A 16,548-nucleotide genomic window follows, 5' to 3' on the forward strand; every position below is an offset into this window, starting at 1 on the left:
CAGCCTCCCACAAGTGATGCTGGGGGATGCTACTGTGGGCTGCACCTCAGAGACTGCAGTTGCAAGCCGTACGCACTGGGCTGAGGAATTTATACATGATAGTTCCTAACAGTGTCATATTGAGAGGAAAGTGTCCTACTACAGTAGCTCTTTGGCTTGTGGATCCACTTACCATGAAGGAGTGCATAGGAACTCAGGGACACAGCTGTGGAACTGGTGCAGGAGTAAGTTTTGAAACCTGGAAATTTCCTGGGATCTCAGCTGGCCTTGTGGAATGCACAAGATTGCGGCTGGGTTGTCTGACAGGCCAGGTCTACTGGGCAAGTAGACCTGGGCTCTAGAGAATTTTCTGGTCGCTCCAACCCTTTGCCCCATTTTGTTCCATCCTTGCCCTGTTCCACCTGCCTCCATCATCCCTATTCCCCTGCACTGTTTTTCACCTCAGCCTTTGGGAAGGAGACCCAAAATAAACTTTGTACCCCCTGATAAAATTTCTCTCAGATGCCCTGGCAGGCCCACTGTATCCAGCACAGGTAAAGAGGAAGCTGGAGGTCTACTCAGGGTAAGGGGTATATCTTCTCTTATCTTGGATAAAGACCCAGACTGCCCAATGAGGCTACTTGGATCTGTGCCAGCAAAATAGCTGGCATAAATCCCAGCAGCTCCATGTGGGGCTTCCAGGCCTTGGAAGGGGCTTAGGATACAGCAGAGACCTCCTCCACCATCCTGCCCCCTCCCTCTTGGGCCTTTCCCACCCCATGCCACCCTCTGTCCTGTTACACCCCCTTCCTGCCTCTGTTCCACCCTTCCACTGCACCCTTCCCCTGCGCCATTAGGCACAACACTTATCTCTGCTGGTGGCTGTGCGTCTAGCGCTAGTGGGACGGCGCACACCTTCCTGCCAGCGCTGCTTACACGAGTTGTTGCAAACATGCTTTATGTGCTGCATCGGCACTAGCGGTATTTAGGAATGTGCTGTGAATTTGAGTATGCCCCATTTTGTTCCATTTTGAGTATGATCTTCATGTTGGAAAAAGGGTTATGAATGTAATTTAAGGTATGAGGTTCCCCATGGGGATGGAAACTGCTTCCAGTTTGCCAGAAGCACAGTTTAAAGTGTTGGGAACCTTCAGGAGGTTTTCCTGACATGTCCTGGAGTCATGCGAGGCTCTGTGCACTCCAGGTAAGTGGGGGGCAGATTTGTGCATGGGGGGCACCAGCGCGAATCTTTGCCCCAGGGCAGGGGCTGGGGATGTCTGCCACTGTTGCAATCCTATTTACAGTTAACTGGGAGTAGGCCCCATTGAGTATAATGGGACTTACTATGCATGAATGGACATGCATAGGATTGAGCTGCTAGTCATGCTAAGGCTGCTTTACTTGCCCCACAGAAAACAGAAACTATGTCTCTCCCTTTTTTCTTCCTTTCTTCTCTCCTCATAAAAGTTGATCCTCTGTTCCAGGACGTTGTAACCCTAGGGAACTGACTTTTCAGTATATGATTATTCACCAACTTCAAAAGTGTCATCTTTTTATGGAAGTTTTTTCCTTTAATTTTTTCTTTAATTTTCCAGTTCTAGGTATGAAGGCAGTGCAAGCTTCTGAACAGCATGACATTGGACTTCTGAAGTTCGACAAGGATTGATTGAAACCTTGAGAACAGAAATACTAAAACTGGGTCTAAAGTATTTCAGTGAGGGGCACATCCTACCAACTAATAACCGCTCAATGACAAAAAGTTGGTTTAAGAGGAAATTGGGAGATGGTCATGGTGAGGAAGTGACTTGCTCATGGCTGGTTTATTCCCCTTCTAAAAAGTCTCCATTTTGTATATGTAGAACGTCATCCTGGAGGAACATCTTATCTTTCACCAGGTGTCCAGAATGAATTCAACCACCTGATGGCATCCACTGTTCGCCAGAGTTTACTGAGAGGCATTTGTAAAGCCAAGTACTAGGACATCATGCTTGACTTGACTCTTGATCTGGTACACCATGAGCAGATGTCAGAAGTAGTGAGGTATGTAAGAATTGATTTTGAAAAGAACACTGTGTTAGAGAGTCCTTCCTTGGTTTCATCCAGATAAGACAAAAGGATGCTGTGAGCTTGGTTGAAGACATCTTGAAACAGCTAGAGAAGGATGGAATGGAGCTACAAGACTGTTGATCACAGTGCTATGACAGTGCTGCTATGATGGCTGGACACAGAAGTGGTGTTCATCAAAGAACACACGAGAAAACAAACTGGCATTGTTTGTGAATTGCAACAATCACTCACTCAACTTGGTGGGTGTACATGCAGCCAAGCAGGATCCAATGATGGACAGTTTTGGAGCCATTGATGCTCTCAATGTATTCTTCTTTCAACACTGCACTCTGAGAAAAGCTCAAAAACACCATGTCTGAATCGTTAAGTTGGCGTCTGAAGCCAGGTGGAGTGCAAGGGCAGAAGCAGTGAAGCTCAACAGCAAGTTGAGAGGTTACTTAAAGTTCTCCAGCACATGTGAGACAATGAAAAAGAGACCTGTGAAACAAGGGAGCAAGTGCTGGATCCTGGCCCCACCTCCTGCTCCCTGCCTGCCCGCTGACCACTCTGGATGTTGGCCCCACCCTTCTTTAAAGAGCTGCTTTTTTCCATGTAAATCAGCTTCTCCCTGCTCTCTCCTACAATTTACACAAAAAGTCTATACGTCTGCTGAATCAGGCTGGGAAATGAAGCTTATTATATAGGTAGGCATAGCTTCTGGTTGAACAAATAAAGGACCATGTCGTGTGTGGTCCCGTCCCCCCCACTTTAACACTTCCACAGGCATAGGAATCACTGATTACTGGGCACATTCCCGGATGCAATCAGATTACATGAGAGGCACACCACAACTACAAACACGTCTGGCAGAACATTGGTATCCAATGATGTCAGCTTCACTGCTGCACTAAAAGCAACTTTTCTTATTATGTATGACTGGCAAACAATGCAATGAGAACAGTGGCAAGTAGAGAAGGGGGAGAACTACTTTGTTTTGTATCAGCCCTCATTGAATTATGATTGAACGCCCACTCATGCTACTCCATTATCCATGTCCCCCCTTTTCCTTCCTGATTTGTCTAATTGGTATAATTTGTCTTGATTTGTCTCATTTATCTTTCAAATAAGCACCATTGGCACAGATTGTGTCACTTGTGTTCTGTTAAGCACCTAGCACAATGTTCGCACTAAATCTGTCTGGCAGAAATCATAGTAATAGCAGCAGTAAGTAACGTGACATATTGTGTGGTGCTTCCTGCTTCTTCAAGGATTAGAAAGTTGCATGGACTGCCTTGTGCAGGGATGATTTCCTTGGGGGGTAAAGGACACTTGAGATGTAATATTTATTTTCAGAGAGAAGTTCAGCATTTGGGATATAGACATTCAAATGGGCGATGCTAGCCTTAAAGCAACAACTGGTCTGCCCCCCCTTCCTCCAAAAGTAACAGGTCTTTTGCCTCCCCACACCTCCTCCCCCAAGGTTCCTTTCTGCTAACCAGTCCAAGTTGGACATGTCCTCTGCTGAGCATACTGCTTCTCTCCAGCCCTGACTTAAGTAGGTAGGGTGTAACCTACCTAGGAATGTAGATAGCTAGTAGCCATGAGCCATCAATGTTTGAACTAAGACGTGGATGATGTCTCTTTGACATTAGGAAGATGTTAGAACTTTGTGATGTTAAACTTAAGGAGTTATGGATACATAAATGGAAATTTTATACTTGCAGTTTCCTAAGAAACAAGGACAACAAACAAAAGCCAAAGACGTAATTAACCATAAGATAATTGTTACTTTGTTAATGAAAAGCAATTAGAAACTGCCATTAATTACGTAACCTTAAAAACACGCAGCATTACATTTTATATGCTTTTTGCCACCTATGTCTCCCACATTCCATTACGCACCCTGCAAAACTGTAACCTGAATAAAATTTAGGTGCCCTTTTCAAATATAGGACACGAGATCACCACATACCTATTCATTGACATATTAAATGAGCTGTGTTTATAACACACATCAGTTAGTTATCACAAAAGTAATCCACACCTGCAGGGTGTGCAGCATGGCCTTTCTCAGTTTGAAGAGACACTTTGCCAGCAGTCTGAGGCAAAGAAGCAAAGAAGGAAGGCCCATAGCCAGGGAGACAGACCAGGGACAGACTGCACTTGCTCCTGGTGTGGAAGGGATTGTCACTCCCGGATTGGCCTTTTCAGCCACACTAGACGCTGTGCCAGAACCACCTTTCAGAGTGCGATACCATAGTCTTTCGAGACTGAAGGTTGCCAATATATAATCACACCAGGATGGAATTTGGCTCGGCTGCCTGGAAAAGTGTGTGAATGGAGACAAGAAATTAGTCCATTGCTCAAGTGTGTATATATTTAGAGAATGGCTTCAGGTTTCATAGAAATACAAGAGTGTAATCCTACATACAATATACAATGCTTTATTATCTGCATTATTATTTTCCCCATAAATATTATTTCTAGTATGTATATATTTAATCAGTCATAGCATACTATCTATTATAGTGTATTAATTACAGTTCAAACCTAACCTGCCCTGGAGTAGGCAGGCTGGCAGGCCTACGCTGCATCCAGGTCAGGCTTGGGTCAGGTTGCAATGCAACTCGGAGTAAAGGGAATTCATTCCCCTTACCCTGTGTTGTGCAGCAGCTACCCCACAGGACTACTCGGATCTGTGCCACCTAAATTGGTGGTGCAGATCCAAGCAACCTGAAGTAAGGCCAGGTTGCTCGGGAGACGGGCTAGGATCTGGCCTAAGTGACGTATCCTGGTCTTTTCACTGGTGTGCCTGCTGCCCACTTTCCCCCACCCCAGAATACCCCTGAAATGCCCTTCTCCACCCTGCCCAGACCCCCACATTGCCAGCCTGCTGCTGGTGCAAACTTACCTTGTATCAACCAAATTCACTGCCCCAAATCCCCTATGACAACAGAACCACGCAGTAGATCTAACCTGACAGTAGATTTTGCACCTTGTACAGGAGTTTAGAGCAGCATAAGGAAAGGTTGGGGATTAATATATTTTATGCTATGGTAAATCTTTCCTTCTTCCATCCAGCTCCTTGTATCTCCATGCAATTTTGCAGAAGACATCCTAATGTAATTGGTTTCCCACTGTAACACAAAATAAGATGTAGTGGGAAGATTCAACTATTTGTAGGCTAGCATAATAGTGATCATATGCATGTCTGTGCTAGAGGCCTCACTGTGCTATTCCAATGTGAATTTGGTTGATACAAGGTAAGTGCAATATTCAATCACATATGCACATATGATACTCACTGTGGCAGTGTTAAGGAGGATTATAAATTTGTTAGTCTATTCCATGAGACACAACAGTCCTCTTCACCATTATCCCCCATCCATTCCTGAATGCATGGGGGATGATGATGTGTAAAGTAAGAGAACAGCAGGCTATCTCTCTGGCTCATAACATAATTATTTTTCTGAATAGGTCTTCAATGGGTTTTAAAGTAAACTTCTAAAACTGTCTTCGCATATATACCTACTCCGGAATTTAATTCACACGTTAGCTGTTACCCATTTCATTTATCATGTACATTTGCATTGCTATAGTTACCTCTCTCCTTTGGAAAAAGAAAAATAGTGAGTCTTTTGTGAGTGTGTTCCCCCCACCCCGGGCCACAGAACACTATAAAAGATCTCTTGGAATAGCACATTTTATTTTATACAATCTAACAAAATACATCTTGTTGTTCCTTCTGTTTCATCCTATCCAAGTTCAGACATGTGGGTTGTTTTGCAAGTTGTAAGCATATTGGTTGGCAACCTTCAGTCTCGAAAGACTATGGTATAAGCCTACAGCACCCGGTATTCCCAGGCAGTCTCCCATCCAAGTACTAACCAGGCCTGACCCTGCTTAGCTTCCAAGATCAGACGAGATTGGGCATGTGCAGGGTAACAGTTGCTGCTATCTCCCCTGGGGGCTGGGGATAAGAATACCATAGTCTTCCAAGACTAAAGGATGCCAACTCAGATGTAAGCATATGGTGGCTGATCTCAAAGTAGGAAAAGTTTATGATGTGGTTGAATCATCAAAATCAAACTTGAAAAGTTACTTCTGTCTCAATGCCTTCAACTACAACTTCAGCCTCTGAGAAGCCCACAAGCAGGAGAGAAAGTCATATCGTACATAAGAAGCAACTGTTACCCTGCACATGCCCGATCTCAGAAGCTAAGCAGGGTCAGGCCTGGTTAGTACTTGGATGGGAGACTGCCTGGGAATACCAGGTGCTGTAGGCTTATACCATAGTCTTTTGAGACTGAAGGTAGCCAACCAATCACATAAGAAGAGTCTGCTGGATCAGGCCAAAGGCCCATCTAGTTCAGCTTCCTGTATCTCACAGTGGCCCACCAGGTGCCTCAAGGAGCACACAGGACAACAAGAGACCTGCATCCTGTGGCCACTCCCTCTTATCTGGCATACTGAAATAGCCTACTTCTAAAATCAAGAGGTTGCACATATCCATCATGGCTTGTAACCCGTGATGGACATTTCCTCCAAACATTTGTCCAGTTCCCTTTCAAAGGCATCTAGGCCAGATGTCATCACCATATGCTGTTGCAATGAGTTCCACAGACTAATCACACGCTGGGTAAAGAAATATTTTCTTTTGTCTGTCCTAATTCTCCCAACACTCAATTTTAGCAGATGTCCCCTAGTTCTGGTGTTGTGTGAGAGGGAAAAGAACATGCCTCCATCCATTCCCTGCATACCCTACTTCTCTCCTGCCATTGGGATTCACAGGCACACCGCTGCTTAACTTGGAAGTAGCACATAGCCATCATGATCACTAGCCATTTAGACCTGTCTGCCATGAATTTGTCCAATTCCCTTCTTAAGTCATCCAAATGAGTGGCCTGCATCACATTATGTGGCAACGAATTCCACAGATTAATTCAGCACCTCCTTCTGTCTGTCCAAAACCTCTACCTTTCTGTTTTATTGGATGACCCCTGATTCTGGGGAGCAAGGGAGAAAGACCTCTCTCTCTCTCTCTCTCTCTCTCTCTCTCTCTCTCTCTCTCTCTCCATCATGAAGTGGTGTAGCTAGAGAAGGTTTAGCTAGAGCTAAATGCCTCTGTTTTGTGCCCACTGCCCCAATAGCTCTGAAGGGGAGGGGAAGGGGCCTCTTGCACGTGGTGCTTTGCACCCCCTCTAGCTATGCCACTGGCACCATGCACACTTTTGTAACTCTCAATCACACATACACCCTGAATCGCCTTTCTTCCTAGCTCCATTGGCTGACATCAAGTCCAATCCTTATGCATGTCTACTCTGAAGTAAGTTCCATTATAGTCCGTGGGGCTTACTCCCAGGTGTAAGTGTGACTAGGACTGCGGCCCAAATCACCAAGCACCAGGCTCAGCACCCCGTTTTGCCACTGAAGCCTTTGCACCCATAAGGATGGTGGAAAGAAAAGGATGGGGGGGGGGAACTCTTGCAGGGAGCGATGGAACTGCGCCCCCCCCCCGGAAGAGCATCTGGTTGCCATGGGAGCGCTCGCTGGCGTTATCCCCAGCGCTGGACCAGAGGAGCAAATGATGGCCAGGACGGCGACGCGCGCCCTGGCGGTGCCCCTCTCCCAGGAGGAGGATGTGAGCGCGCAGGCTCGCGCCCTGCACTCCACGCGCGCCCTGAGTCTCTCGCCCCGCATCCTGGAGCTCCTCACTCTGCCTTGCAGTCTGGAGGAGCTGGAGGAGGACTACCGGTAACACGCCGGGCCGCCTGCAGGGGGCGACCAGCAGAAGGCAGCCAGAGGGAGGCAGTGGGCAAGGGAAAGGGGTGCCCTGGGCTGCACCCTTTAGTCCTGCCCTTCCTCCAAAGGACCTCAAGGCTGCCTGCCTCCTTGCCCGTCTTCATGCAATTACTAATCTAGCCACATATGCACAACACACCTTGTGCCAAAGTGCATGCTCAAAGCCCCTTACAACAGAGTTTCTCAACCAGTAGTAAGGGTACCACCAGTGGTACTAGAGGTGGTGTCTGGTGGTATCCGCAGGACCTGCCGCCCAGCAGAGAGACCTGAACCATGATGCAACAAACAGGGCTAGGAGGCTTGGCTTGGTGGGCAGAGCTCCAAAGCATTTTTTCCAGGCTCAACAAGCCTTCCAGTCCACCTTGAGCCTCTTACTGGGGTTTGTCATGTGGCATCTAGCCTCCCAACCCAGAAGTAACTGGCAATGATGTCATCACCAGTTACTTTGAATAGGTGGATCATGTGAAGTGGTACCACAAAGAACAAACTTTGGGAAACGCTGGCTTACAACTTTCATTCAATCATTCACTCACAATACTACTACAGTATGCCGATTTTCAAGAATATTAGTCCACAAAGTAATTTACATACTAAAAGAAATCAATAAATTACTGTATATAAGTCACAATATCAAAAATTGAACCAGTTACAATAAAAAGAAAAACATCAAGTATACGAATTATTATAAACAGAAGAGCAAATAACACAAATCACACAGGACAAAGGAGGACAGAGCAGGAGTCAGTCCAAAGTAGGTGAGACTTAGAGCACAATCCTACAGGTGTGTCTACTCAGAAGTAAGTCTGATTGATTGGACTTACTCCCAAGTAAGCATGAGGCTGCAATCCTAACCACACTTTCCTGAGAGTAAGCCTCATTCAACAAAATAGGACTTGCTTCTGAGTAGACCTGGTTGGGATTTTGCCCTTAAACAGGTGCTAGCCCCCCATAATTTGACTTATGTTGTTTTATGGGGAGCGTATGATTTCACGAGTGTTGTTAGGGTTCTTGTGATGAGAAAGGTAAGGTGCAAATGCCTTACTTAGGATGTAAATAAACACTAGGAATGAAAGTGCCAGGCTGAGGGTGTTCCACAAAGAAGGAACCATCAGAAAAGAGGTCTCTGATGGTGAGACCAATGAATAGGCAGGTTCAGAGAAGAGAAGGCACTTCTTGGGCCTCTGACATTTAGGCCTTTATAGTTTGTTAAAAACCAACACTTTAAATCATGCTCAGAAACAAACTGGAAGCCAATGTCAATACTGAAATATAGGCGATGATGTATCTCAGATTTATCCTCATAATAATTATTTTATCAGATTTTTATACCACCCTTTCTCCAAGGAGTTCAGGGTGGTGTCCATAGTTCCTCCCCTCCTTTTGCCCTCACAACAAACCTGTGAGGTAGGTGAGGCTGAGAGATAGTAGGATGACCAGATGTCCTCTTTTTCTAGGACATGACCTCTTTTTTAGCCTCTTGTTTTGGAAAATAACTTAAATGTCCTCCTTTTCCCCATCAGTGGGCCTCTACAGGCAGCACACAGCCTTCTTGTAATCAATAAATTATATGTAATAAATTATGTGTCATATAGTTTTAAATTTAATAATAAGTAATATGGTATTTAAATTAACCACATTAAATCAGTATACCAGTGTATTTAGCTTTTATGTTGTCATGTCCTAGGATGTCCTACATTTTGGGGTGCCTTGTTCTCTTTTGTGGTTATGACATCTGGTCACCATGAGAGATAGTGGCTGTGCCAAGGTCACCCACAAAGCTTTGTGGTTGAGTGGAGATTTGAACTTGGGTTTTCCAGGTCTAAGGCTGCAATCCTAACCACACTTTCCTGAGAGTAAGCCCCATTGAAGAAAATAGGACTTACTTCTGAGTAGACCTGGTTGGGATTGTGCCCTAAGTCCAACTTGTGAACCACTACATCATCCTGGCTCTCAGTATGAGATAATATGCTTTTATCTGTTTTTAAATTATATTTTTAATTTGTTTTAACCTTGTTGTAAGCCGCCTTGAGTTCCTTCGGTGAGAAAGGCAGGATAGTAATAATAATAATAATAATAATAATAATAATAATAATAATAATAATATGAGAGACAGGTTAGCCTGAGAGACAGTGACTGGTTCACACACCTGACCTGTACGTTCCTCATGTGATCCCTGCAACATCAAGAAATGACTATACAGTAGTTATGAATTGTCTGTGTACGTAGCAATTTTAAAAATAAGCATGCTTAGTATTCTTCATATTTTACTGTTATGTAATAGAGACTTAGGGCACAATCCTAACCAACTTTCAAGCACTGACACAGCTGTGCCAATGTGGTGTGCCCTGCGTCCTGCAGTGGGGAGGCAGTCAAGGGGGCCTCCTCAAGGTAAGGGCATGTTTGTTACCTTACCTTGGGGGCTGCATTGTGGCTAGATCAGTGCTGGAAAGTTGGTTAGGATTGCGCCCTAAGAGATTCTGACTTGCCTTGGCTACATAAGTACAGTGCTTCCAGAGTCACACTGGCTTCATAAGAATAAATAGCTAAATTGGCGGGGGGGAAATATACTCTGGTCAGATTTGTTCACAATGCTGCAAATGGTGCACAGCTCTTCTCCTGTTTTATGTAAAATCATGGAATCAGTGGTAAAATCCAGCTCCGAACTGTCCCTCATTGAAAATTGCACTGATGTGTTTTGCCACCAGATTGAACAGGTGCCTGGACCCTCCATGGAGACCAGATCCATTTGCTGTTGAAAAAGCAAACAGGGATGTGTTTAGCATACATTTCCTGTAATGTGCATTTCTGCCCTCAGATACAGAGATTGAATCTTCTCATGTTGCTATTTAAAGAGTTTACTGACATGAGGAGATTAACATATGTCATCTGTTCAGGTCTGAGAAATGTGAATGTAGAAGGCTATTTAAAACCACCCTGGCATTTCTTCCACCCCTGTCCTCCCGTAGTGTAGCATGAAGAGTTCCCTCTGATGAGCTAAGTTTAGCTTGGGTGACGTACATCTTGACTCATTCCACAGCCAAAGCAGCCTCCATGTGCAGCTGTTCTCTGAAGTTAGTAAAGCCAGTCAGATTTAGAATAGCAGCCTCCTCCAGGAGATTGATGTGCTACAAATTCGTCATTCACACAAGCCAGTCATTAAATGAGATGCTCATTCACTGGGCTTCTCAGATGATGGGAGAGAAGGGCTAAGGTAACCCTCCCAAAGTGGAATTGAAAGATGCTTTGAGTGGTTCCACACAAGAGGCTACCTCATATTGTCTTTTGACTGTACTATCACATAACATAAGAACATAAGAACAGCCCCACTGGATCAGGCCATAGGCCCAACTAGTTCAGCTTCCTGTATCTCACAGCGACCCACCAAATAACGTTCCATATTGTCCATTCCAGCTGGTAGCCCTTCTTCAGAGAAGAATTTTTATTTGCCCTTTCTAAAGATATCAGGGATTGTACCTGAGATCTTTGGCATGCAAAGCATATGCTCTACAACTCTGCAATGTTTCCCCCCTCCAGAAAATGATTTACAGCCCAATCCTGAGCCGACTGGCACACAGGGCTGCAGTGGCGCCGATAATGTCTGCGGCTGCATCCAGTGCACCCCAGGCAGCTACTGCTGTCTCCTTGGGAGAAGGGAACTTTTGTCCCCTTCCCCCAGGTAAGGCGAGTAGTTCTGCAATGGGCCTACTCGATTCCATGGCAACCTAAGGATCGGTATAGAATTAAGAGCCTCCATGTTGGGCAGGTGGCCTGACATAGAGGCTCAAGATCCTGTGGAGCAAAGCTCTACCAGTCCCGCCTCACTCCCTCGCCCTGGCACGCCTCCTGCCCGGCCTCTCTTCACCCTCCCTTCACTTCCACCCACCCCAGAATGCCTCCTCCCTGTCTCCCTCCACACCCTCACCTACCTCTCCGCAGCCCAGTGGCCCGTGCAACCACTGAGTGGTGGAGAGCCGGTGCTCCACCAGTGCTAGCCCAACGACAGCCAGCGCAGGGCTAGCACCAGCGCTCCACCAGTGCTGAGGGCCGCAAACGTGCCTTACAGCACATTTGCAACAGCGTGCACTGGCAGTGAGCCAGCACGCACTGCATAGGATTGGGCCCTCAATGCCCTACAGCAGTGTTCCATTTTCAAACCTAAGCAGGCCTTGGCCTAGTTAGTTTCTCAATACTGCCTGGAACCAACCTTACCTAAGCTGCTTTGAGCTTCCTGAAGGAAGAGCAGGGTATGAATGAAATTAATAATTCTGGCAACTGAGATGCCTCTGGTGTGTCCCTTTTCAAGTCTTTACTAACATGGAGAAAGCCCAACAGCCTGTGCAGTGTGAGCTGTTGCACACCATAAGATAAGATCTGCTGCATAAAGCAATGTGATGTGACTTATGTATAGTGGTGGCAATGTATGCAGGGGGCCCAGGGCTGACCTTAGGGTAATGTAGCCTATGTTGTGGCATTGGGCACTCACACTGGGGTGGTGGGCAGATCTCCCACAGCCGAAGTCAGCATCTGGTAGCCTGGAAGGGCAGCATGTGGGTGGAGTGTGGGCTTACCATCCCCTTGGACTGTTTGGCCTGAAATGGGCCTCCCAGAAGTAGTTGTCATCACCGACTATTTCTGGGTGCCATGCTTTGCACAGAGCACCACAAGTGTCTAGTTCACTGTGGCTGCACTTGCCACCGCTACCTGATGAGTGGGGGGCTGCACATGAGTGCCCCACATTGGGCACCACCAGTCCTGAGGCCGGCCCTGGCTGGGCCTAGGACAAAGCAAACGCATGCTAGGCCAAAACAAAGTAATGTATTATAGCCAGCAAGGTCCATGATGGCCATGTAATGTACAACTTTTAAGCACTCCCCTCACCCCCTACCTCGAAATGAGCTGTCTGTTGAATCTTGACTACTGAGTTCAGGCTCTGCACAAGTGTTGGGAATGAAAAAGGTTGTGTACAGGTCCCTGGCAGGTCTCCAGATCCAAAACCAGGCCTGCAGGATATCTCCTAATCTGAGCTGAAGGAGAGGGAGTCTGGAGAATGTTACTGCATAATTCACTATGCCTAAACTGAATAAAATAGGGAGGCCCCATTAGGACTTAGTCTAGAGACTCCAGTCAGTAAGTACAAGCCACACAGGAGACACTGGAATTCTGCCTCCTGGACAAGTCAGTGTGTTGGTTTGGTTGCTTTAATTGGCACAGAAGCACCTTGGTCATTTACTGTGTCACACACAGTCTAGGCTCACATGCATTAAAGCAGTCCAGATTAGGGAGGAATGCCTATACTTTTGTGGTGACACTTTTAAAAAGGGCTTCTCTCATTCTGAAGCTCACAAACACCTGCCACTTCATGCATCAGTTTTTCAGGTGAGCTTGCAGAAAATGTGTTTGCAAACGGAAGTCTCTAGTTCACATACACACAGCACCAAACATCCTGGCTGCTGAGTAATCGGAAGAACTAGTTCTCATCAGTTGTATAATTAGCACAACAATTTGCACTGACGCAGTACATTGGAGTACTCAGAATGCTTCATTACGTATTATGTTAGTAACCCTTACGATCACTCTGAAAAACAGCATAGTATTATATTTTTCGGGGGGGGGGGGGGAACTAGAAATGCAGATTCTGTAGTAATGATCTGCTTGAGAACAACAGCCAGCCATCATTATTGTTTACATAGCTGAAAAACAAAGAGCAATAACATACTTGCTTAGAAGCAAATTTCATTATAAGTACAATGTGTTTGGCATTGAAGTACATGTGCTTTAAAAGGAAAATTGATTGTTTTATCAGATTACTGCTGCTCTAAGCTTAGTATCTATATAAGGCTAATTGTCTCTGCTGTTTAGAGTAACTATTATTTTCAAAAATATTTTTAGTGTGACTTCCATTTCAGATGACCTAAGAATAGGTTTTGCAATCTCAGATCACGCTACCCAAACTGATACAAATGAAATAAGGGAACTAAAAGAGTTTACAGCATCAACAAGAATGTTGTTAAATGTAAGTTGTTTTCTGAAATCATGTGGGCAGGGCTTGAATGCATATAAGGCACTGCAGTCACTTATATAAGTAGTTAGTTCTCGTGTAGGGATTGTGGGCAAACTGTCATTGTAGTTTTATATCTGCAGTGATTTTTGCTTCAGAAATGATAATTATAGAAGACTTCCGATAATCCGGTGCCTTTGGGAATTAGGTATTGTTGGATTATTGAATATGCCAGACTATCAGAAGGCCTGTACCAGACTGATGTGGTGCCTCCTCAGGCAGTGGTAGCAGCTCAGAGCAATTACTCAGAGCAATTACCTGGCCACTTGGACATCAGCTCACTGCAGTTTGACCGGCTGCTGGCATTGTATTCAGAGTACACTGCCCCCTGCCCAGGGCTGTGCCTATGGAGCTTCCAGCAAGGCCTACTCCATGGTCCTGGGTGCCAGCAAGGATTGCTGCCTGCAAAAGCTTCCCTGCTGGTCACGCACCCAAAGTCAAGACTACTGCTGACCCAAACAACATCCAGCACTTCCACATGGTGACCAGGATCCATTTTGATGCCTGACTCGGGATTGCCATATAATTGGATGTAGGACCATTGGAGTTTTACTGTTGTTGTTTCATCAGCCTCTCTATTGTCTTCTTATTCACATATGATTAACCTCCAGCCTGGTAATATACGCGAGTGAAAGTGAGTGCAAGAACTGTGTTGTCGATAGGAATAGATACAAGATATGAGACAGGGTATTTAAACACTGTTAACTATGTAAGATTTGGATAAGTTCCATGTTGTCGTCCCTGTCGAACCCCCCTCATTTGCCTGAGAAATCATACTGATGTGCCACCGGCACTGAGCCCAGCATCAGTTGGAACTGGGTCTCAGTGCTGGAGGATGTCTGCTGAGAGCTCCAGGTGATAAGTTGGCCGCAGGGTTGTTCAGAGCAGGGGAAGAGGCAGAACTACTGTAGATACTCACGTATAGTACCTGAAATTTTTGCCAAGTAATCAAGCTCCAATTATCACTTCACCTTATCTCCAGGTCAATCAGAGGGCAGAGCCTTGCAACTCTGAAAAGTTTCCTTTCTACTGGGAAATCCTTTCTACTGGAAAACTGGCAACTGGGAAATTCCAGCCAAAGTTAACCTTTTAATCTCCTTCCTTCTACCGCAGCCTGGTTCTGGTTCTGCTTGGCAAATGCTTGCAAAGCAGGTCTGTTTTTTGAAACACCAGGATGGGAATCCTCCTTCCCAGGCTACAGTTCAGTGCACCATTACTTAAGAATAACACCCATGGAAAGCAGTGGGTCTACTTCTGAGTAAAAAGGATTGCAAATATATGTAGCTGCATCTCTCTGCTGTGAATTGAATTGCACACTCCCAGTTACGTGTTATGGGTTGTATGTTGTATGTGGAGCTTCTGCCTTAACACACCAGACACCTTAAAGGTGGATTTGATTCAGGGTTCAATCTTTTTCACTTGCATATCCCTTGGCAGCCCATTTCCATAAATTGTACCCTTCCTATTAGCACAATGTTTGTAATAATACAAGCCCTCACCTCCTCCATATGAAAACCCAGACTTCATGTATTCATCACAGTGTTTTCTCTTTTTATCTGTTTGACAAACAGAAGACTCTGCCTTTGCACTGTTTTGTACCAGAAGTGTGCTGAGAAATTCTGGGTGATTGATCACTTTTCATATTACGTTTCAGCTTTTTTACTGTGCTGGTTTTCAATCACTGGTTCATACATGAATTGATGACCAAAAACTAGCTATTGGTGGGGCTTTCACAGTCAACTAGCTACCTCCCTTCCTGCCTTGCTGGCCCTGCAAAGCATTCTGGAGCACAACCTGCCTTTTTCTGCCATTATTCCATTCTTTTTCAAGTACACCTACAGGTCCTGTTGAGTGTCCCTGGGAGTACATGAATACCAGGTTGGGAACACTCTTTTACTGGTATGGTGTTTACAGTGCACTTACTCTGATAGTGATTACAAAAAGGTAGTGAAGACCAGAATTTAAAAAAGAATAAAAATGTATCTTATGATCTTTTATTATGTTTTTAATAAATTAGAGACTACAGTTCTTAGGTAACAATTAGTGGTAGGTTATTTTTCAGGATCTGGCCTCAGGTAAAATCAGACAAAACTATAGTCAGACACCCCCCCCCCAAGTTTAACCCCCGACTTATCTGAGGGTCATAGAAAATTCCATGATTTATGGCTCAAAACCTGCCCTCGACTTATCTGTGGGATCGACTTATGGGTGAGTGCCTGTGGTGGGCGGGAGGAAGGAAGGGGTGGGTCCAGAAGGGGAGCATTTGTTCCCTTGCCCTGGTAATGCTTCCCTGCCCCATAGGGTACAGCCCTGGGTGATAGGAAACCTTAGGATTGGGCTGCCCAGCTGCAATCCTAAACTCCTTTACTCAGAAGTAAATTCCACTGAATTTTGTGAGAATTACTTCTGAATATATATGCAAAGGCTTGCACTGCAATTGACCATCAATCTCTTTTGAATGCATGGTGCAACATTAACTTTCTTGCATTTTCAGTTCGCAAACTCAATCTATGATGATTTTGCAATGTATAAAACCATCCTTAAAGCTCAGTATGAGGAAAAAATTCAGGAACACGCATTCCGTCTCTGGCAAGACATAAATGACAGACTGCAATATGTTGAGGACTTTTATAAGCAGGTACGGAGCAATTTTTCCTGATTCC

At 45.2% G+C, this 16,548-nt stretch overlaps 1 protein-coding gene and 1 pseudogene across 1 annotated transcript in view; one reads left to right on the top strand and one right to left on the bottom strand.

Moving 5' to 3' along the window:
* Positions 1–5,864: 5,864 nt before the first annotated feature.
* On the bottom strand, positions 5,865–5,984 carry LOC136654806 (5S ribosomal RNA; annotated as a pseudogene).
* Positions 5,985–7,612: 1,628 nt separating this feature from the next.
* C5H10orf67 (chromosome 5 C10orf67 homolog) overlaps positions 7,613–16,548 on the top strand; it is a 54,732-nt gene continuing 45,796 nt past the window's right edge. Inside the window, exons 1-3 of the mRNA XM_066627623.1 lie at positions 7,613–7,779; positions 13,717–13,840; positions 16,380–16,523. Of these exons, the coding sequence (XP_066483720.1) occupies positions 7,613–7,779; positions 13,717–13,840; positions 16,380–16,523 (435 nt within the window). The remainder of the gene's footprint in view (positions 7,780–13,716; positions 13,841–16,379; positions 16,524–16,548) is intronic.

This window comes from Tiliqua scincoides, chromosome 5 (assembly GCF_035046505.1).
Source record: "Tiliqua scincoides isolate rTilSci1 chromosome 5, rTilSci1.hap2, whole genome shotgun sequence".
In the NCBI taxonomy this organism is placed as follows: Eukaryota; Metazoa; Chordata; class Lepidosauria; order Squamata; family Scincidae; genus Tiliqua; species Tiliqua scincoides.